This window comes from Larus michahellis, chromosome 22, assembly GCF_964199755.1.
Source record: "Larus michahellis chromosome 22, bLarMic1.1, whole genome shotgun sequence".
NCBI classification, from domain to species: Eukaryota; Metazoa; Chordata; class Aves; order Charadriiformes; family Laridae; genus Larus; species Larus michahellis.
The window spans coordinates 3,189,724-3,211,501 of NC_133917.1; the positions used below are offsets into that span (position 1 = coordinate 3,189,724).

At 62.6% G+C, this 21,778-nt stretch overlaps 2 protein-coding genes across 2 annotated transcripts; both read right to left on the bottom strand.

Moving 5' to 3' along the window:
- Nucleotides 1-514: 514 nt before the first annotated feature.
- Nucleotides 515-11,290, bottom strand: ACVRL1 (activin A receptor like type 1). Its single transcript, XM_074565054.1, has 10 exons — nucleotides 11,006-11,290; nucleotides 7,664-7,734; nucleotides 6,051-6,275; nucleotides 5,538-5,737; nucleotides 5,328-5,427; nucleotides 4,808-4,954; nucleotides 4,458-4,733; nucleotides 3,682-3,879; nucleotides 1,718-1,848; nucleotides 515-1,620 (listed from the first exon to the last, which is right to left on the bottom strand). Exons 2-10 carry the CDS (start codon nucleotides 7,728-7,730, stop codon nucleotides 1,486-1,488), a joined length of 1,479 nt encoding a protein of 492 aa, XP_074421155.1. The 5' UTR covers nucleotides 7,731-7,734; nucleotides 11,006-11,290; the 3' UTR covers nucleotides 515-1,485.
- Nucleotides 11,291-15,670: 4,380 nt separating this feature from the next.
- On the bottom strand, nucleotides 15,671-19,278 carry ANKRD33 (ankyrin repeat domain 33). Its single transcript, XM_074565055.1, has 4 exons — nucleotides 18,970-19,278; nucleotides 18,548-18,677; nucleotides 17,263-17,403; nucleotides 15,671-17,122 (listed from the first exon to the last, which is right to left on the bottom strand). The coding sequence occupies exons 1-4, from the start codon at nucleotides 19,276-19,278 to the stop codon at nucleotides 16,341-16,343; spliced, it is 1,362 nt and encodes a 453-aa protein (XP_074421156.1). The 3' UTR covers nucleotides 15,671-16,340.
- Between the last annotated feature and the right edge of the window lie 2,500 nt (nucleotides 19,279-21,778).

The following is a 21,778-nucleotide window of genomic DNA, read 5'->3' on the forward strand; positions in this document are numbered from 1 at the left end:
CCAAGCCCTGGGCTGAGCGCCCCAAATCCTGGGTCGAGCACCCCAAGCCCCTGGCAGGGCACCCCGATCCCTGCCCTGTGCAACCCTCACCCCGCTGCCAGCAGCTGCCCTTTGCTGACCGGTTTCTCCCAGTCCCTAACTGGGAGCGGGACACAAAGGCAGGACCAAGACCCAACAACATGCTGGGAACAAACGGGGATGTTCTGGGAAAGGCTGAGGTCCAACTGGGGCTGAAACCCCACAGTGGCCATGCTCCCCCTTCCTCCCCGGGGGGTTCGCCCTCGCAGGGCAAACCCCAGGAAGTGGGGGGGCTGGTAGCCGCAGTCCCCCCGTGTGCAGCCGGGCACAGGGAGAGGGTTGGCAGGGGGCTGGATCCAGGTTTATTGCGGGATCTGGTGACGCCGGAGCGATACACGGCAGCTACGTGGTGTTGAAGCGATGAATTCAGCCATGCAGAAGCACCGGGGTCTCATCCTGCCACCTCGCCCGCTGCCCCATGGAGGTTTGGCAGCTGTTAAGCGATAAAATAGCTTTACACTTTATTAAATATATTAAATCTTAATAATTAAATAATTATGGAGTAAGGCGCAAAGCTGGTTCTGCTGAACATCCCGGTCCTGTCTGACCAGCCCCGAATGTGGGGTGGTTTTCGGGATGGTGGTGAGCGGTGCGGGCTGGAGCTGGCCGCAGGGTGCACCAAAATGGCCTGGAAAACACCAAAATGTTGGAAAAACCCAAAAGAGCTTGGAAAGGGGGACTTCTGGGGAAGGATCAGGCCACCATGGCCACCGTCTCGGTGTGTCCCTGTGGCACGGGGGATGCTCAGACCCTTCTCGGTGCCGGCAGCTCCTCATCCTGAGCAGCCCCAAGATGCGCCGGGGTGCGGATCCAGCCCAGCCCGGGGGATGCTGCCCTCAGACCACCCCCTTTCCCAGCCAAACCCAGACCTCCTCCGGCGAGAGGCGCGCCGGGCACTGCGGGCCCGTCGGGGAATTCCTGCCGCCGCCACCGCCGAGCCTGCGGCATCCCCGCTGCCGACGCGCCGGGCAGGCAGGTTTGGGCAGCACCCGCTGCCGGGTGCCGCGCCGGGCGCCGGTGATGGGTGGGTGCTCGGCCGGGCTCGGGGGCTGCGGCAGGGGATGGTGCCGGCTCCGGTGCCTGCTCGTCCATCGGCCGTGGCGTCTGGCCGGGGGGCTTGGGTGGGCCCCAGGCGGCCCTGCTGCCATCCCCGCCAGGCAGGCGAGACGGGCCGGCGTCAGATGACAGATCTGGGGGGTATTTTTATAGCCGAGCTGGAAGATTCCTCCCTTGCTTCCCCCCCCCCCCCTATTTTTTCCCTTCTTGCAAATTAAAAACGCTCCAAGAAAGGGTGGGAAAGGTGGGGGCTGCGAGCAAAACCCCCTCCGTGACTGGGAGCCATCCCGGCATTGGCTTCGCTGCTGTCCCCGGTGCAGCCCGCGAGTGGCTCCGGCGCGTTCCCAGCGCTCACTGCTCCGGTTTGGGCTTTTCCAGGGAATTGTTCAGCTTCTTCAGCGTCTTTTTAATCCGCAGGGCGGTGAGGCGGGCTGAGGGGCTCTGGTACCAGCACTCCTTCATGATCTTCACCAGCGCCGACAAAACCTGGGGGAGGCACAAAAAGAGGGGAAAATTGAGGAATTTCATGGGGAGCAAAGGTCTGGCTCGGGGTGGGAGCGGGGCGGTCCCCTCCGGGACTCACCAGGTCGGAGAAGAGGCGGTTGGGGATCACAGGGGTCTGCTGGTCGATGCACACCACCTTCTTCATGTCCTCGAAGCTGGGGTCGCTGGGGACAGCATCAAAGAAGGGCGGCCGGTACTCCTCCACGATGCCTGCGAGCAGTGGGGTGTGAGGGCAGGGGGGTGTGCGGGGTTCACCCCCCACCCTCCACATCATGGGGTCCCCGGGGGGATTTGGCACAACTGACCTGCACCCTGCCTCGGGGGGCATGGGGGGCTCCGGGAATTGCCAGTGTGATTTGCTCCCCCCCCACTGCCACCAGCAGCGATGCTGCCCATGGGGTGCACAGCTCCAGCCCCCGCTGCACCGCGGGACCTCGCTGGATGGCACGGGGAGGCTGGGGCTGGCTCCAGAGCCAGCTGTAGCATGGATGTTAGCTCCAGCCCCAGCCCTACCATCAACTGCAGCTCCAACACCAGCCCTACCATCAACTGCAGCTCCAGCACCAGCCCTACCATCAACCACAGCTCCAACACCAGCCCTACCATCAACCGCAGCCCCAGCCCTACCATCAACCATCAACAGCAGCCCCAGCCCTACCATCAACCGCAGCTCCAGCACCAGCCCTACCATCAACCGCAGCTCCAACACCAGCCCCACCATCAACCGCAGCCCCAGCCCTACCATCAACCACAGCTCCAACACCAGCCCTACCATCAACCGCAGCCCCAGCCCTACCATCAACCATCAACCGCAGCCCCAGCCCTACCATCAACCGCAGCTCCAGCACCAGCCCTACCATCAACCGCAGCTCCAACACCAGCCCCACCATCAACCGCAGCCCCAGCCCTACCATCAACCACAGCTCCAACACCAGCCCCACCATCAACCGCGGCCCCAGTCCTACCATCAACCACAGCTCCAACACCAGCCCCACTATCAACCGCGGCCCCAGTCCTACCATCAACCACAGCTCCAGCCCCAGCCCTACCATCAACCATCAACTACAGCCCCAGCCCTACCATCAACCACAGCCCCAGTCCTACCATCAACCACAGCTCCAACACCAGCTCTACCACCAACCACAGCTCCAACACCAGCCCTACCATCAACTGCAGCCCCAGCCCCAGCTGGAGGACCCGCACCAGCTCCTGGCACGGATGCCACCTTGCGGCCCCCCACCTCCAGCCGGCAGCCCCATGGTGAGCCTGCCAGCTGGCCCAGCTAATCCCCGCTTAGTGCCTCCATATGGCTGTGTGTCCGCAGGGTTTAACCCCTTTGGGATGCCCCGAGCACCCACTGGCCCCCCTGCACCCCGGTGGGTGGCCCCTGAGCCTGGAGGTCCCTTGGAGCCCCTGTCCCCCACGGCCCGGGACTGCGCAGGGGCCACTCAGCCCATCCCGGAGGACAAGGGGGCCTGGAAGGGTTAAAACCAGCTGGCTGAAGGTCATCTCCTGCACATGGCTTTGGTAATTCGGAGTAAATGTTTAATCTGAAGGAGCCCCGGGGTGGTAAATGAGATTATCCAGGCCAGACTGCGCCCGGGGGGACCTCCTGCCTCACCCGCCAGCGCCCACCATTTAATTAATGCTTCTAATGGACTTTGCTGGCGGTGAGCGGTGCTGGCTGGGCAGCCCTGAGAAGGAGCCTCTGCAGCGTGGGGGACCTCGTCCCCACCCCCGTCCCCCCGAAGCCAAGCACCGCCGGGCCGGCCGGAGGTCCGGGCCATGGCCAGCTTCCAGGCAGCGCTCCACGCTGCTTGTTTTCTAATCAGCGCTGAACAAACAAAGCGCTGATTGAGTCTAATGGGCCCTTTAATCAGGGAGCCGGGTGCTGACACTAGATTACAGTGTTTATAATTTACAGCTAATCTGCTGGGCGAAGGGAAAGAAGAAAAAAACCACCATAAAAAGGAGAGAAGGAGGGAGCGGGAGCGGAGCCGTGCTGGGAGCAGGGAGCGTGGCAGCCGGCCGGGAGGCACTCACCGTTCACCACCGTCCGCCGGGTGATCTCCCAGAGCACCAGCCCGTACGCCCAGATGTCCGTCTTCTTGTAGGACTCGAAGCAGTCGGTGCGGATCTGCTCACTGAGCACCTCCGGGGCCATGTAGCGCTTGGTGCCCACCCGGGGGTTGTTGCCGATGTCCAAGTAGTCACTGCCCTGGGAGTGCATGACGGCCAGCCCTGCAGGGGTGCCGGCCCCGGTCAGCGCCGCGCCCGTGCTGGGTCCCCAGGATGATGCATCCCTGGGGCACTGCATCCCTGGGGTACCACAGCTCTGGAGCACCACAGCCCCGATCCCTGTGCCACCACATCCCTGGGGTGCTGCATCCCTGGGGTACCACATCCCTGGGGTACCACGTCCCTGTGTCACCACATCCCTGGGCTGCTGCATCCCTGGGGTACCGCATCCCTGGAGTACCACGTCCCTGTGTCACCACATCCCTGGGGTGCTGCATCCCCGGAGTACCACATCCCTGGGGCACCACATCCCTGGGGCACCGCATCCATGGGATGCTGCATCCCTGGGGTGCTGCATCCCCGGGGTGCTGCATCTCCAGGATGCTTCATCCCTGTGCCACCACAGCCCTGTGCCACCACATCCCTGGGGTACCACAGCCCCGGGGCACCACAGCCCTGGGGCACTGCATCCCTGTAGTACCACATCCCTGAGGCACCACATCCCGGGGGTGTCACATTCCTGGAGTGACACATTCCTGGAGTATCACATCTGTGGGGCTCTACGTTTGACCCCATCTCACCCAGGTCCGCGATACAGCACTGACGGTTGCTTTTCACCAAGATGTTCCTGCTCTTCAGGTCTCGGTGGGCGATGGCGGGCTTGCCCTGGGTGCCAAAGATCTCTACGTGGAGGTGGACAAGGCCGCAGATGATGGAGGAGGCCAACCCCAGGCAGGTCTCCACGTCCAGGGCCATCCTCTGCAGGTAGTCGTAGAGTGAGCCGTTCTCGTGGTAGTGGGTGATGAGCCAGAGCTGGGTGCTGGAGTTCCTTGACGTCATGTCGGAGGCGATGAAGCCTGGATGGGGAGAAGAGCCAGGACCATGGAGCCGCCACTCAGCCGCCCCCTGGCTCCCCTGTCCCCCCACTCACCCAGGATGTTGTCATGCCGGAGGAGGACGGTGTTGTAGATCTCGGTCTCGCGGAACCACGACTGCTCGTCCCGGGAGGAGAAGATCTTCACGGCCACACTCTCCCCATGCCACACGCCTCGCCACACTTCGCCGTAGCGTCCTTTGCCTGTCACAGCCACGGCACCGCATCATGAGGCCCCTCTGGCCCCCAGCCCCCTCCCCACACCCAGGGTGATGAACGTGGGGTGCCCAGTGTGGGGCTCCTGGTGTGGAAGAGCAATGGAGCGGCGCAGGGTCCGTTGACCTCGGCTAACTGCTGCCCATGCACCCAGCCGCTCCCTGTCCCCCCACCAGCAGGACAAGGGGAGAACTTGGGCTCTCTACAGGGTTTTGGCTAATGCGATCATGTCCATGCCCCCTCCTGGGTCTGGTGTGGCGGTGCCATCACCAGCTGCTGCGGGGAAGGGGTCCGGCATGTGCCCAGGTGCCAGTTGGGAGGGCTGGGGCAGCCTCCCCCCATGCCCGGCCGCTCTCCTTACCCACGCACTCCACGAGGGTGATCTGCCGAGCCACCGTTCGCTGGACGAGGAAGGGCAGCCCCGAGCCGCTGCCTGTGGTGCAGTCGTCATTCAGCAAGTCCTGCACAGCCGGGGCGGCAGCGGGGTCAGCCCTATGGCCGCCCCACACCTGGCACATCCCTCCCTCCCGTGCCTCGGGGGCATTCAGGGTCCCCCCTAGAGCTCACCCACCTCCAAAGTGCTGTCTCCCACCATGGATGCCTTCAGCATGAGGTCCGTGTCTCCAAAGTCACTTTTCTTGTGGCGGTGCTGGGCCACCTTCCAGCAGAAGAGCGCCGTGAGCACCGTGAGGATGAGGAGGGTGAGCAGCGGGACGAAGATCATCAGGAGGAGGTTGGGCAGGGAAGGCGCCTTTCCCAGGGCCTCTTCTCCTGCGGGGGAAAACGATGGATGGGAGTATGAAGGTTGGAACTGGGGAGGGTGGAGGTCTTGGTGTTTGCGCTTGGACCTGGGGAGGGTGGCTTATCGTTGGGGTCAGCCCCATGGATGGCGGCTCTGCAGGCACAGCCCCAAGAAGGGACAACTGAGGTCATCTCGCGGGCCTTGTCCCACCTGGGATAGGGGGACCCTCGAGGTGCTGAGCGAGGAGGGGGATGATCTGGAGACCCAACCACATCCCAGCCCTGTGGGCAGCTCTGCCCCTCTCCCCCCTCAGCTCCTCGAAGGCGGCCGTGCCCCCCGTACCTTGCAGGAAGATCTCCAGCTCAGCGTTGCACATGCTGAAGTTGCAGCATGTCATGCCGTACTGCTCCGTCACGGGCGTGTGGCAGTTCTCCAGGATGTTCTGGGAGAAGCAGCCCCTGTGCTGGGTGATGGTCCCCTCCTCCTTCCTCTTGCTGACGAAGCACACCTTGCCCGTGCAGGTGGGCAGGCTGCAGTGCGGCACGTCGCAGGCGCACAGCAGCTCATCTGCGGGCATGAGGAGGGGACGCGTTGTGCCATGGGACCGCCCTGCCACCCATCCCAGGGCACCCTGGTGGCTTTGGGGACAGTGACATCTGTCCTAAAGACTCTTGAACCACATTTCCAGAGCAGGCAGCCCGGGACCGGCTGGGGAAGGCGGCTGCGGGTGCTCAGCACGGGGGAGCCTGTCCTGAGACCTCCCGGAAAATCACTTGCTCCCAGCTGAGACCCCAAAGCCAGCCCCGAAGCTGGGGGTCGCCTGTCCCCGTGCCCCCAGGAAGGCAGCAGAGAGGCTGTGCATCCAGCCCCACTGCCTGGGATTAACTGGGACGCACTGGTTCACAGCACACAGGGTCACATCCCGCCCGCGGGGTCCCAGGGGACGCGGGAGCACCCCGCTTCGGGGCTGCCTGCGGGAGCCGGGTCCCGGGAGCCAGGATGGGATGAAAAGCCCAAAACACAGCCAGTGCCACCCCAGCGGGTGCCGTGGGAACACTGCGTTTTGGCACCCCGGTGCCGAACCCAGGGTCTTCCCTGGAGCTTTCCCCGGCCGCCTGAAGGCGCTTCCCCGCGCTGTGGTGCCGCAGCAGCAGAGAGGGCGGCCACACTCCCAACCTCCCAATTTAGCTCTGCCCTTTCGTAGAGAAAATATCCCTCCTGGAACTGGCGAGTTCAGCGTGAGGGCAGGCAGTCAGACGGTGGCGAGGGAACGGAAGGACGGCAGTGAGGGGACGGACGGCTGTGGCCAGGGCCCCCTCCTGCCCCTGTCCCCGCCCTGTCCCAAAGGCCGCCCAGGGCCATGGGGTGGTGGTGGGACCAGGTTGGTAAACCCTGGGGGTTGGTGGTCCCATGGGCAGGATGGGGACCAGGTGGGGACTCATCCTCCCCACGAGCTCTGCTCTTCCTCCCCGGCACGGCCACGTTGCGTCGGTTCTCCCTGCACAGGCGCCCAGCCTGGATCTGTCCCCAGCTCACCCCGGTGCCCCCCTGGGGGTCTCGACCAGCTCGTCCCTGCTCCCCACCAGCAGCACCAGCGCCCCGGGGAGAAAACACGTTCTCAAGCACGTGCGGGCAAGCTTTTTCCCCGACTCCCCTCTGGTGATGTCAAAGCACTTGATGAACCGTAATTAGTTAAGCTGAGATCCTCTCCTGGAGGCAGGTCGCTGTCCCAAAGGGGAGAAGCCCCTCGCTGGGGACAGCGCGGGTCCCTGGGGGGCCCTGCCGCCCTTGGTGCTCGCTCCGGGCGAGCTTGAATGAGCTGCCCTCCGCAGTGGTTTATTTCCAGCAGAGCAAGCGATGACGTTCCCCGAGAGCCGAGGGTTTATTTTAACCCCCTGCGCGTGGCCGAGAGCGCCCAGTGCTGCCCGCCCTCACCGCGTCCCCTTGGTACTCACTGGCTGCGAAGCCGAGGGAGAGGGTCATCAGCGCCAGCACTGCCCGGCCGGGGGCTCCGCACGGCATCGTCCTGGGGGAGCAGAGGGGTGAGAGACAGCCCCACACTGCACCCTGCAGCTCCCCACGGCCCCCCACGGCCCCCCGAGGGGCTCATTGCCGGGCTGGGGGTGGCCACAGGGGTTTTGGGAAAGAAGCGGGGGGCCGGCGGGGAGGGCGAGGGCGATGGTAGGATGTGTTGCTTCCAAGCGGAGTTCGGCCCCGGACGTCCCGGGTACAGCCCTTCCTGAGAGCAGAACCCCGGGACCTCCCGGGCTCAGGGGACCTCCCGACCATGGCACGGAGACACCGTGCACAGCCCCGCAGCGCTCGGGAGCGCACCGTTAATGGGGACCTCACCACGTCCATGCCACCCCAACATCCTTCCTTTATCCCAGACATCCGTGTGCCGGCATTTCCCACCATTCCTGTGGATCCCACGCTGCGTAACCACAGCCAGCAAGCCGACCCCATGGGTTCGGCAGCAATGGCGAGCAGGGTGATGCCATGGCACTGCCGGACATGACAGCTTTGGCAAGACTCGTGCCATGGGACAGAGCTCAAAGCCCCCCCGTCACAGTGCACCCCCCGCTGGCACCAGAGCCACGGTCCGGGGCTCGGCCCTTGGGGGGGCTTTTCTATGGACCTTATCGACGATGCAAGCAGAGGCAGCCAAAAATTCCCCTGCTGTGCCTTTGTGGGAAGTTTTGCCGTTTTTTCTCTGTTGGTTTTTTTTTTTTTTTTTCCTTCTAAAAGAACCATTTCTGCCAAGGCAAACACGGCGGAGCCGGTGCTGCCCTCCACCCCTCGCCCCGCCGGCATCGCTGCCCCTTTCACATGGTTGAGAGCTCGGCCGGCGGCAGCCGGGGCTCCCCAGCCCCTCCTCGGCTCATTCTTCGCGGTTCCCGACATAAACACGCCAAAGTCTCCGTTTCCTGCAATTGAAGGAGCCCTGCCCAGGGCCGCCGGGACAGGAATCAAGATTGTTTAGATTCTGGCCTTGATGGGGAAGCGAAGTCACGCAAGCCTGGCCCTCGAGAGCATGCACGGACGTGGCTGACCCAGGCAGGCTCTGGCTGTGGCGTAAAATGGGCTTTTCCTCCCCAAAATAGCTCTCTTGGTTGTTGCTCGTGGGGAGGAAACGGCGACCGGGTCCTGGGGCCGGAGGGCAGGAGCGGGGTCTGGTCCTGCGTGCCCCGTGCCAGGAGCGATGGCCGGGCTGATCTCCGGTGAAGCGGCAGCTGGTCCCTTGGCTGGCCTGGGATCAGCTTTATTTTAAAAAATAAACTTCCCCGGAGTCGGGGTTCTGCTCCCTGAGCCTCCAGGATGCTCCCAGGCACAGCACTTCTCCTTGCAGCCCTGAGAACTACGAAACGCATCTTTTTAAAGGGAAGCTGAGACTCCCGGGTGGTGAATTCCCTCCTCGGGGGCACTTCCAAAGAATCCCGAGCCGTTCAGTCGGCTGGGGGATGTTTGCCATGAAACACAAAGCAGTCGAGGCCTCCCCCCAAGCTTTGCTGTACATGCGACAGCCCCGCACAGATTTTCCGTGCTAACCGAGAGCAAACCTTAACCCAGAGCCGTCCCCGGCGTCCTGTAGGAGAAATTTCCCAGGTGCTTCTGTCAATGGGTCAAACCAGCCCTTGTGTCCCCATCCCTGTCCCCAACCTCCCTCCTGCCTCTCTCGCACCGGAGCTGCAGTGCACGCACCCTCCAGAGCACCTTCCCCAGCCCGCCTGGGGGCTGAGGGTGAGTCACGTTGCCGTGTTGCATCTTTCCATCCTTTGGGATTTGCAGCAGCGTCAGGAGAGGGAAGAAAAAAACCCCCAATTTAAACCTCTCAGGCGGGGCATGGGCGCTGGCAAAGCATCTGGGAGCAACAGGCAGCTGTGCCGCGGTGACGGCTGGGGGGGTCCGGAGCGAGAGCCAGCCCTGGGGAAGGGGAATTTCCCTGTGCCCCCATGGAGAGAAAAGCAAAGGGGCTGTTGAGGGGAGACGGAGCAGGAGGCGGCAGGAGCCCGGGGAGGGGATGGCTGGGCTGGGCACAGTCCTCAGGGACATGAAGATGGCTGGAGGATCCCTTGCCCTTACTGGGGTGGCTCGGCGGAGCTTTGCAAGCCTGGCGCTTCTGCCCTCCCCTGCAGTTTCTGCTGCTCCCGGGGGGAGGTTTGGCCGCAGGACGTGGCTCGTGACTCAGTTCCCCTGTGTCGCCTTTTTGAAGGCAGCCGGACACGGTGGAGACCCTTGTGCCACCCGGCCGGGCAGTGCCGGCGCTGGCTGGGGGGACGCAGGGCATGTGCCAAACACCGACAGCACTGGCTGCGATGCGAGGGGCTGGATGGACACCGCATCCGAGTGGGCAAAGGCTCTGCCACGGACTCCCAAGGCTTCAGCTTGGTTTCAGGCAAGGGACGGAGGTTTTCCTCCCTGCTGCCCATACTGCAGGGTCACCACGCACGTAGCAAAGCCGTTTGCGTCCCCTGGACCCTCCGGTGCAGCTGGCGCAGGAGGGACGGATGCAACGCTCAGCTCGGGTGGGCTGCGCTGCCCCGGCCCCTCTCACACCCATGGGCATCACTGTGCCGTAAACGAGGGACGCAACAAGAGCAGCAAACCCGGCTCGCACCCGCCTTCATCTCTTGGCGAGGCAGGAAAGCGGGGCTGGGGTCGCACACAGCTCCTCGTGCAGAGCCGGGACGAGGGGAGCGATCCTGCCCCAACCCTGCCCAGGGCTTGAACGCTGCCGGTGGGACAGAGTCCCCACGGCACCAGCTTCGCTTTAGGCACTTTGTTCTGAAAACGGAGCCCCTGCAGCAGCTGTTTGTCTCTCCCTCGCCCACTCCTCCTCCGAGGGACCCGGCGTTCGGCTTTGCAGAAGGGCTACGTCGGGGTGGCGCGTCCAGTGGCGTCGCTGCCATCGGTGCCCCACCACCCTTGCTCCAGCCCCTGGCCAGTGGAGCCGTCAACTTTCACTCATTTTACTCACGCCTTTCCAAAATACACCCAAATTCTCCATTTCCCATGTCAGCTCTGGGTTTTGGTAGCGGCCGCATATTGTTTCATTTCTTTCACAAGCACCTGGGGATGGATCCTGCTACTACCGCACTGGTGTAAATCCAGACTTAAGCTCCCGGCTCTGCCAGAGCCCCAATTCCAGCCTCCCTGACATCAACCCCGGCGTCCCACCGAACGCGAAGGAAACGGGGCCAAATCCTGATTTCGGCTGCGCTAGGTTAAATCGGGAGGGAGGCGCTGAGCTCGGGGCAGCCTCAGACCCTGCCAGCACCCGGCGCTTCCCCACTCACCTACAGCATCCGCGTCCTGCGGGCGCCCGCGGCACTGCCCAGCCCCAGCGAGGCTCTCCTGTCCCAGGCTCAGCGGGGGCAGCTCCACTCCGTGCCGTGCGCCCCGGCTTGAAGGAGCTTCATGGGGCTGCTCCCCTCCCACCGCCCATCCCGGCACCGCAGGGGCTCCCGCAGCTGCAGTGTCGCCCGTCCCGGTGGGGGAACGTCTCCGTCCTCGTCCCCGTCCCAGACCCAGGGGCTTGGCTGAGCGGCCCCGTTGTCCGAACGCAGCCGCTTGGCAAGCGTTCTGTGGTCTGGATGTGGGAGAAGTCAAAAAAATGTTTCTTATTACTGCCTCTTCCTGCCTGGCTTCTCTCCACCACTCCCAGCTAATAAAGCATTTCCTATTGCTGAGCACACATCCACGGCCAGCCTCCCTTCCTCCCGCACACCGGGCCCCAGCTCCATCCTGGTTGCCCTCCCTTGGCCCGTTCCTCCCGCCCCTGGCCTTCACCGGACGCTTTCCCTCCCCACTTTCATGGCTTTCAAGGCAAACCCAAGCCCTCGGTGGGGGCACGTGCATCATGTCTCCTTCCCCGAGCATCTAAAGGCCTTTGGCAGAGAGGCGGCCGGTTGCTTTGATGGTCCTGGGGGTGGGAATGGTCTGGAGAGATGCTGTGGGAATGACCTTGACGTTGCGGGAATGACCTTGACATGCTTGGCCATCCCTCCCGCTCCAGCATCCCGCCCTCACAGGGATGGGAGCACCACGGCAGGGCTAAGGGGCTCCCCGGTTATTCGGTGTTGGCCACAACTTCCCAGCGGGACTTTCAGGCTGGAGGGCAGGGGCTGGGTGTCTCCCAGGGTGTAACACGGCATTGGGGGGTGCCGCCGCATCGTCACCCCATCAGGGATGCTCGCCCCAGCTGCGGGCATGGAGCAGGGCTGGGGTGGGCCAAGGGGGTTTGCTCAGTGCCTCCTGCCATCACGTCCCTGCTGACCCCCACCATGGCCCTTGGGATGCTGCAGCAGCGGGCGCTGGGACACGGGTGGCGGGGCCGCTCCCACGGGGGGAGTCTGGGCACTTCCCGCTCCCCCAGGACACATGGTGCCGCCGGGGCTGCGGGCAGAGGAAGTGCCGCTTCCCCTTTTGCGGCTTCGGGTTCATTTTCTTTCAGCCACCCCGCTCTCGGCAGCTTCGAGCTCCTCCCGCTCCCCTCCTCACCCTCCAGCGCCTTCCCAAGCCCCATCCCTGCCTTTCTCCCGGCTGCCGCCCCGGCACGATGACCACCTCCAGTGGGCAGGGGGATGCAGCCAGAGCAGGCAGCCGGCAGCGTGTGGGCTAACATCGCTGCCTCTTTCCTAACGAAGTTACAGGGCCTGATTTACCTCTCTGTTCCCCGTTGCATCACCAGCCACAGTTGCACCATGAACCCAATCGGCCCCCGCCGCCACCCCGTGCCGGGGGAGCGGGGGCCGGCTGCGGAGCTTTGAGGTCTTGTTGGCCGCCTCTCCCCGGCTATCGCCCATGATCTAGGAAGTTTAAACAAACAAAAGCACAAAACCAGGATAAAACATGAAGGACCTTCATGCGTGACCTTGCCCGTGCCGGGGCCGGGAGGTTTGCGGAGCCGGCGCAGGGGAAACGGGCAGTTTCCATCAGATAGGAGCCGCCCGGGAGGAAGCCGGTGCCTGCAGATGCCTTATCGCCATGACCATCTTTGCTCCGGCATGTGGGTCCCAGTGATCTGACCGGCGATCGGCCCCTCCCGAGGTTATTCCTGGATGGCTCCTGTGTCCCAGCTGCCTTCCACAGGCACAGGCGCACGGTGGGCACCGGCACCCCACCTTTATGGCCACTGGCAAGAGTGTCCCCGGGCAGCTGAGCACGCCGCCTCTCCAACGAGGGCTGGTGCCGGCTGCTTCAGTCCCTGGATTTTCATCTTCCAAATGGGACAGGTCCATATTTTAACAATGATCATCACCGGGGGAATAACCACTTGCTGAAAAACTTCTAAAAGTTGCCACGTCCTAATCCCAGGCGACTGAGGGAACTGGCTGATGTAGTTGCCAAGCCTCTCTCCACGATATTTGAAAAGTCGTGGCAGTCAGGTGAAGCCCCTGGCGACGGGAAATAGGGAAACATCGCACCCATTTTCAAAAGGGTAGAAAGGAGGACCCCGGGAACTACCGCCCTGTCAGCCTCACCTCTGTGCCTGGGAAGGTCGTGGAGCAGACCCTCCTAGAAGCTGTGCTAAGGGACATGGGAGGTGATTCGAGACAGCCAGCATGGCTTCACCAGGGGCAAGTCCTGCCTGACCAACCTGGTGGCTTTCTACATCGGAGTGACTGCATCAGTGGACAAGGGGAGAGCTACAGACATCATCTATCTGGAGATCTGCAAGGCCTTTGACATGGTCCCCCACAACATCCGTCTCTCTACGTTGGAGAGATACGGATTTGATGGGTGGGCTGTTCGGTGGATAAGGAACTGGGTGGATGGTCACATCCAGAGGGCAGTGGTCAATGGCTCGATGTCCAGGTGGAGAGGGGTGACAAGTGGTGTCCCTCAGGGATCTGTACTGGGACTGGTGCGGTTCAATGTCTTCACCAATGATTCAGACAGTGGGATCAAGTGCACCCTCAGCAAGTTTTCTGATGACACCAAGCTGAGTGGCGCGGTCGATGTGCCAGAGGGACGGGATGTCATCCAGAGGGACCTGGATGAGCTGGAGAGGTGGGCCTGAGCAAACCTCATGGAGTTCAACAAGGCCAAGTGCAAGGTCCTACCCTTGGGTCGGGACAACCCCTGTTATCAATACAGGCTGGGGGATGGTGTGATAGAGAGCAGCCCTGCGGAAAAGGACTTGGGGGTCCTGGTGGATGAGACGCTGGACATGAGCCACCAATGTGTCCTTGCAGCCCAGAAGGCCAATGGCATCCTGGGCTGCATCAGGAGAACCGTGGCCAGCAGATCCAGAGAGGGGATTCTGCCCCTCTGCTCTGCTCGGGGGAGACCCCACCTGGAGTCCTGTGTCCAGCTCTGGAGCCCTCAGCACAAGAAGGACACGGAGCTGTTGGAGCGGGGCTAGAGGAGGCCACGAAGATGTTCCAAGGGCTGTAGCCCCTCTGCTGTGAGGACAGGCTGAGAGAGCTGGGGGGGTTCAGCCTGGAGAAGAGAAGGCTCCGGGGAGACCTTCCAGCCCCTTCCAGTCCCTAAAGGGGCTCCAGGAAAGCTGGGGAGGGGCTGTTTGGAAGGGCATGGAGTGATAGGATGAGGGGCGATGGTTTAAACTAGAGCAGGGCAGGTTTAGATTAGACATTGGGAAGAAGTTCTTTCCAGTGAGGGTGGTGAGACACTGGCCCAGGTTGCCCAGAGAGGGGGTGGAGGCCCCATCCCTGGAGACATCCAAGGCCAGGCTGGATGAGGCTCTGAGCAACCTGATCTAGCTGAAGATGTCCCTGCTGACTGCAGGGGGGTTGGACTAGATGGCCTTGAGAGGTCCCTTCCAACCCAACACAGTCCATGATTCTATGACTGAAAGGGCAGGGATGGGTGGGAGCCCCGGGCCGGGCTGTGTCTCTGGCACTGCTGCCGTGGAAAAACAAATTCATCCGTAGAGGTTTATTAACGAACGCACCGAGCCCACCCCAGGCTCTCTCAGCCGCAGGCAGGGCACCGGGCTGACCATCAGCAGTGCCGCGACTCACCATCCCGCGCTTGCCATGGCCCAACCTCCCACCACCCCCTTGAAGCCGAAGTGCGACTTTCTGTCGTCTGGGTGCTCGTTGCCGCGCGCTGTGACTTCAGCCCATGGAAAGGCACCAGTACCCCCAGACCACGGCCGGACCCTCCCCGTTGGTGTCCCCAGCCCTCCCTGGGGGTTCCACCGAGCCGTCCTGACAGAGATGGAGGGTGATGAGGGGCAGGCGGGGGCCCGGCTCTCCCTTCCCTCTGCGCGGCGGGTGCCGGGCTGGCGCGGCGCGTGTGAAGGCTGCTCCATGTGCTGTCCGCCCCCGGCTCATCTGCGAGCTGCTGCCGGAGCTGGCGAAGGAGGGCGGCCACGTGCCGGGGAGCCCGACGCAAGCCAAAGGCTGGAGGGGAACAGACGGGGAGGTCGCAGCTCCTTCCCGACCAGCGTCCTTCCCCCGGTGCCCCGCGAAAGGCAGAGCCTCAGCCTAAAAGTGGGGAGTGGGGGGTTTTGTCCCCCTAAAGAAGGGGACAGTGAAGGGTGGGGGCTCCGTCCTGGGCTGCCTGACTGGCCAAGGGTTATTTTTATAGATATATATAACCTGGGCTGGTTATTTATTACCTGGATAACTAGTGCTTCAAGCAGCTCTCGCTCCCTTGGGGGTCAAACCCGGGGTGCTTGGGTGTTGCAGGAGCCACCGCAGCGTCTCAGGGCAGCCGGCACCCCAGGTTCACCATCCCACACCCCAGGATGGAGCCAGATTTAAGAGGAGCTGGAAATACTGGGAGCACGAGCCGGCTGCTGCTGCAGCACATCCAGGGTGTGCCGGCACCCGACAAACCCACAGCCGTGGGGTTCCCTGTGGGTGCAGGCGAGGGGTCCCGTGGCTCCACGTGGGCACAGGCTGGAGCTCCTGGAAGGTGGTTTTCCTGGGAACAGGGACTTCTGGGTCGCATCCTGGGTAAGGTTGGAACACAAAAGCTGCCTCCTCTCTGGGAAGCAGCTGGGGAGGGAGCCCATGAGCACCCCAGGTTTGGGTTCCAGCGTGGAGATGCTTCCCTGCGCTGAGCCTTGCTTTGTCCACCCGCAACTCAGGAACACAGAGGAGCGGGAAGTTAATGTCACCGAGGGGGTGACAGGGTGGACAGGGGACGCTGGCAGCAAGGGGGAAACGTTCCTGCCAGCCCAACAAGCAGCCCTGAGCTTTATTCATTAAATCAATCCTGTTAACATGGCAACCACTTCCATTTCAATTTGCATGGCCGCGTTCCACCACGTGCTGCGAGACCAAGATCTCAGGAAGATCAAAGAGGCAAAAAAAAAAAAAAAAAAAAAAAAGAGAGAGGAAAAAAGAAGAGAAAAGAGACACTTCTGCTGCAGACCTGCTCCCTGGCAGACCCAGAGCCCGGCCCAGGGCAGGGTCTCGGCCCATCAGAGCCCAGCACAGCCAGAGCCGGGTCCTTGAGGCAGGAGAGGACGAGGGGCCAAGCAGGGGGTCGGGGACGCAGGACCACAGGGGCTGGGGCATCTCAGCTGGATACGTCCCCAGCATCCTCCTCCCTTGGGCATCCCCATCCCGCCGGTGAAGGAAACCACCCCTGTGCCAAAAGCGAGCAAGTCCCAGGGGATGGCTGGGAGCTCCCCCCACCCCGACACCTCCTGCCTCAGCAGCTCTTCCCCCTTTTCTTCTTTTTCTCCTCAGTCTTCGCCTCCTTGGCCGCTTTCTTCTCCTCCTTCCGCTCCTTGTACCTCCACTTGGGCGGCTGCAGCAGGTTCTTGTCCCCCCCGCGCTGCCTCCGCTCCCTGCAGCGGGCGGGTGGGCAGGAGTCTTTGCTCACTTTGATTTTGGGGACGGGCTCTCCGGGGAAGATGCGGGAACACCCGCGCCGCAGCCGCAGGGGCAGGAAGCCCAGGAGGCCGCCAGCCGGCCGGCGCGGCGGCAGGAGCCTGATCTCCGACATGGCTTGGCCATTGCAGGAGGAGGCAGCAGTGCTGGGGCACGAGGCGCCTTCTGGCTCAACGTCTGGATCCGGCACATGCTGCCCGAGGATCTCTGGCACCGACAGCCTGCACTTGCCCACCTCGGGAGGGCTGTCGGGGCAGATGGTTTGGCAAGCAGTGGCCATGAAGGGGCTGGCGAGGGAGGTGGTCATCCTCACCATGTGGTCCATCACGCCGTCCTCCTCAGGGTCGTGGGGGAAGTTGAAGGTGAATATGGATTGGATCTTCTCTGACAGCCTCTTTCCCCTGGTTTTAGGGCCCAGGGCCTTGGCCACCAGCTCTGCCAGGGCCGGCCACTCAGGCCGGTACCGGGTGCCGAACTGCTCTGCCCGTGGGCGCCGCAGGAGGCTCCGGATCCTCATGGTCGTCTCGAAGCGGCCGGTGAAGGCTGCCCACTCCCTGGCCGTCTTCCCCTTGACGGGATCCACCGCTTGCAGGTCTGCTCCTGGAGACACCGGGAGGCAGCGAGCATCACCGCGGCGTCCCACCCCATCCCCCGCCCAGAGCGCATGGTGCAAGCGCAGGGTGAGCAGCAATGCCACCCCTTCCCAAAAAACCCCGGGGAGTCCCTGGGGAGATGCTCACCAGCCAGGAGCAGGGCAGCCACGCAGTCCTGCCGCCCCTGCACCGCAGCCTTCATCAGCGCTGTCAGGCCCCGGGGGTCCCGCTTGTCCACCTCGAGCCCGGGGTAGTAGTTGAGGAGGTAGTTGACGATGGTGATGTGTCCTTAACAGCCAAGAGAAGCTGCGTTAGAGTTCCAACAGTTAACGAGCGATAACTGCTGGTTGGAGAAAAAGTATTTCGCAACTGCACCTCGTGAGGACAGAAACGCAGAAACGTGGAGGGCTCAGGACTGAAAGGGTTTGGGTTTATTTTGTTTTGTGTGTGGCTGTGCAGGGAACAGCACTGGCGCACCAGCTGCTTCAGCAGAGAACGCAGGAAAGAGTCCAAAAATGAAATAAAAATCATCAATTCCAGCAAGGATAAAGTGGGAATAAAAGGTGATCCCCACTTTGAAACCATCCTTCCCCCCGCAGTTAATCAGGGCAGCAGGAGACGGACTCTTCTGTCAAAGCAAGAAAAACCACCGTGACCGGAGATTTGGTCCCTACTCATGGCATATGCCAGCTTGGACTTTGTGTGCAGGTGAATCACTGCAGCTCACGGGGCTTTTCCAGAGCACGTGGGGCGGCTCCGGCTCAGCCCCGTGCGGCTGCTCGGGTGAGATGCGTTGCAAGACAGCATTGCTGTAGGAATCTCTGTTTTGGCATCACCTACACCGTTTTCAAAACCGTGCTAAGGTGAACCGTAAACTTAGAGGGGGAGGGTCACATCCCTCGGGACACTCGGCTTTCCCGATGGCGCACAGGAGCCCCTCTGCTGTGGGGACCGGCTGAGAGAGCTGGGGGGGTTCAGCCTGGAGAAGAGAAGGCTCCGGGGAGACCTTCCAGCCCCTTCCAGTCCCTCAAGGGGCTCCAGGAAAGCTGGGGAGGGACTCTGGAGCAGGGAGGGGAGCCATGGGATGAGGGGGAAGGGTTTTACACTGCAAGAGGGAGATTTCGGTGAGATCTGGGGAAGAAATTCTTGGCTGTGAGGGGGGTGAGCCCCTGGCCCAGGTTGCCCAGAGAAGCTGTGGCTGCCCCATCCCTGGAGGGGTTCAAGGCCAGGTTGGACGGGGCTTGGAGCAACCTGGGCTGGGGGAGGTGTCCCTGCCCGGGGCAGGGGGTGGCACTGGGTGGGCTTTAAGGTCTCCTCCAACCCAAACCATCCTATGATTTTAAGGGTTTTGGACGGGAAGCACAGGGGGTCACATCACTTCTTGAGGGGTCTCGCGGGGGCTGCCCTGTGCCGAGGCTGAGCGTGGTCTCACCTGCCTGGGCTGCCATCATGAGGGCCGTGTTCCCATCCTTGTCCTGCTGGTTAACGTTTATGTAGGGGCACTTCTGCAGCAGGGGCACGATGTCCATGAAGCCCTTGTAGCAGGCGACCATCAGCGCGTTCTGGAGAGGGGGCAGCACTTAGCGCCGGAGCCGGCACCGCACCATCCTCCCCGCCGCAGGCCTCCCCATGGCCCCCCACTCTGCCCCCCTGCCCCAAACCACTCAGGCTCCGGGTGGGAGGACAGACAAGGTTCTGCTCCAAGGATTGGATCAACCCCAGGAGACCCATCCCTTGTCAAAGCCAGGACTCTCCCTCCTCGTCCACCTGCTTTAGCAACCACCCCCCCTCAGGACCTGCCTATTCCCAGGAAATCCTCTTTCTGCTCTGCGGGGTGCCCACCCAGACGCTCACCCTCCCGTTGGTGTCCAGCTCCGTGGCCTCACTCCGGGTCACCCCGAGCTCCAGCCTCTCCTGCACCAGCTTGGCATCGTTCCTGGCGCAGCACTGGTAGAGGCTGAGGTCCCCGGCACCACCAGCCCCCTGGGAGGGCTCGTAGCAGGGGTAGATGGAATCGTCGGAGAAGATGCTGCCAGTGTCCGAGGGCTCCGACTCATCCTCCTCCTCCTCCTCCTCCTCCTCGTAGTGCAGGTCCGGGTCGGACGCATCCAGGCTGGAAGCAGGGGCTGCCGCATGTTCTCTTCCACCACAGGCATCTGTCATCCGGCCCGGCCGGGGGGAGCGAGCCCAGCTTGGCCCTGAGCCCTGCTGGGGGCTGGGAGCCTCTCCCGGGAGGACGAGGGGACGCTCCGGACCGTTCACTCCCCCCTGTGCAGACACAGAGTGGGCGTGGGAACCGTGTGGGCTCCGGCATCCCTCATCCCTCATCCTGCCGGGAAGCCTCGGCCAGTTCCCAGCTGCCGGCACAGCCCATGGGTCCCATTTCCATCCTCTGCCCCATCCAAACGTGCTGGGGGCTTGGGTGCTGCGAAACCCCAGGAGCGGGGCAGCTCCCTACGACACCGTCTCCAGCGCAGGGTGGGGAAAACGGGGGGACGTCGTGGGAGTTTGAAGGGTGGATAAATGTCCCATGGTCCGGGTGTTGGATCCAGGCGGGTGGGGAGGTTGGGGGATGTCTCCGGGGCGGCAGGGATGCCGGTCGGGGCACTGGGCTACGAGCCTTCCCCGCTGAACTGCTGCACATCAAAGCAGCAGCAAAGACCTTTCCCAGTGGCAGAACCACGGCAGCGTACAGAGAGAAGGGTTAAATCCGGCTCCTTACGACCAAGCAGCAGGAGAGCAGAGGCCGGAGCTCCCCGAGGAGCCCCTTAAACCGTGTGACATGGGAGAGCCCTCCGCCCTGGCACAGGGGCTGCGGGGCAGGGACGGACTGGCTGCAGCCTGGCAGCAGAAATGAAACCATTCTGCTAGGTTAGAAGCCGACCATTAATTGATTGGTACTGCCAAAGGAAGAACGCCTTCACAATTCCATTAAACACTCCCACCCCTCTTAGACATCCCAAAACCAGGCTCTGGGGATGGGGGATGCTCTGCTTGCCATACCCTGAGCTTACCTGGGGCTGCTCAGACCTTCCCCGCGGGTCCCTCTTCGGCTGCGCAGCATCGTGGCTCCAAGCAGGATGGAAAATTTGGCAAGAGACAGCGGAAAATCATCCCTACCCTTTGCAGCCAGAAAGAGATTTCTGCTGCGGGTCTGAGGTGGCCTTTGGGCACCGACGCTGTGACAACCTGCACGTTGACGTGGGCTCAGCTAGCCAAGATATCTTAATTTAAACTGTTGCTTAAAATGGCTCCATTCATCCTGAGCGGGATCAGAGCCGCTTGGGCAGGATTTAGCATCTTTAGCTGAGGAGCTGCTGGGAGTCCTGGGCTGTATTTTTATACCTGTCTCACCTCGGTAAGATGCTGCCACCTGAGCAGCCCCCGCCAGCTCCGCTAAAACCCCCCAAACTCCCTCCCAGCTCCCTTTGTACGCAGGTGAATTAGCTGATCGGGTAAACCCGGGGAACTGCTGCTTTGGCCAAGGGCGCAGACACCCATAACTGTGCGGGTGCGTTAAATAAACTCCCGAATCCCCCCTTGAGAGGTGCCTTGGAGCCTCCAGCCCACCTCCTCCTCTGGGCGGGGGAAGCCCAAGCCCTCGGGGCACCGGTGAGCTCAGGGCAGCCTTAGCCAGGAGCTCCAAAAAGCTGAATTCCACGTGAAACCTCACTGCTCTCTTATCTCCATCTTTTAATGGTTGGGTGGGTTTTTTTGTTTTGTTTTGGGGATTTTTGTTCATTTGTTTCCTTATTTTTTTTTGTGTGGTTGGTTCCTTTTTACATGTTTTTCGAGGTACAGGGGCCAGCTGCCCCATGGGATCTGGGAAACGGCACTTTTAGTCCCCCGGATCAGCTATGTCACAGCAAAAAGGCCTGAGTTTGGTCCCAGAGCAGATCGTGGGAGGCCACGTTCTCCGTTTAAAGCAACTGTTAAGGCAGAGCCCCAAAGGTCACTTTGCTTCATCCTTGAACGTGAAAATATGGAGGAGATAAAGGATCCCAGCTGTTTCTTTTGTGCTGGGCGCATCCTGCCGGGAAGCGTGAGCTGAGGAGCCCCGTGATGAACACCAGGATCCTGATGCTGAAGATGAGGATCCTGATGCTGAAGGCTGCGGAGCCGGAGCTGGGCTTTGTGCCTGCAGTGTTCTCCCAAACCCTAGTGTCACCCTGGCCGTGTCCAGCCCTGCCAAGGCCTGCTCCGAGCCCTCCGGCACCGCATGTGGCTGGTTTCCAGCCCCCTTGGAGCTGCTCTGCCTGGGAAAGGCCCCAAAGCTGGCAAACGCCGCGGGGGGATCCCCAACGGCAGCACCGAGAACCAGCCCCGGCCCCTCGCTGTGGGGCTGAGCCCGCTCTCCCGCTCCGCCGACGGGACGGCGCGGCCAGCGCGGTGTCACCCCGCTGGGACGCCTCCTGCCCCGCAGCCGCCCTCCCGCGCCCCCCTTATCTCGGGAGAGGAGCGGGAGCAGATTTAGGGCTTAGGGAGTTATCCGGGGAGCTCCGTGCCGTAATCGCGGCTCTGAGCCGGTTGCATAAGGACGAGCCGGGGGTGCCACGGTCCCCGCCCGCCCGCCGGGGGTTTGCCCCGGCACCGTGCGGTCCCGCTCGCCGCACCGCGGCCTCGGGGCGGCCCGGCCTCGGAGGCGACAAGGCGGGATGGCACC

Coding starts and splice junctions, on each gene's coding strand:
- ANKRD33 (XM_074565055.1), bottom strand. CDS start 19,278: ATGACAGATGCCTGTGGTGGAAGAGAACATGCGGCAGCCCCTGCTTCC. Junction 17,404..18,547: donor CATGATGGCAGCCCAGGCAG/GTGAGACCACGC, acceptor TTGGCTGTTAAG/GACACATCACCATCGTCAAC. Junction 17,123..17,262: donor GGCTGCCCTGCTCCTGGCTG/GTGAGCATCTCC, acceptor CGGTGTCTCCAG/GAGCAGACCTGCAAGCGGTG.
- ACVRL1 (XM_074565054.1), bottom strand. CDS start 7,730: ATGCCGTGCGGAGCCCCCGGCCGGGCAGTGCTGGCGCTGATGACCCTC. Junction 6,276..7,663: donor CTCCCTCGGCTTCGCAGCCA/GTGAGTACCAAG, acceptor TCATGCCCGCAG/ATGAGCTGCTGTGCGCCTGC. Junction 5,738..6,050: donor GCTGGAGATCTTCCTGCAAG/GTACGGGGGGCA, acceptor TTTCCCCCGCAG/GAGAAGAGGCCCTGGGAAAG.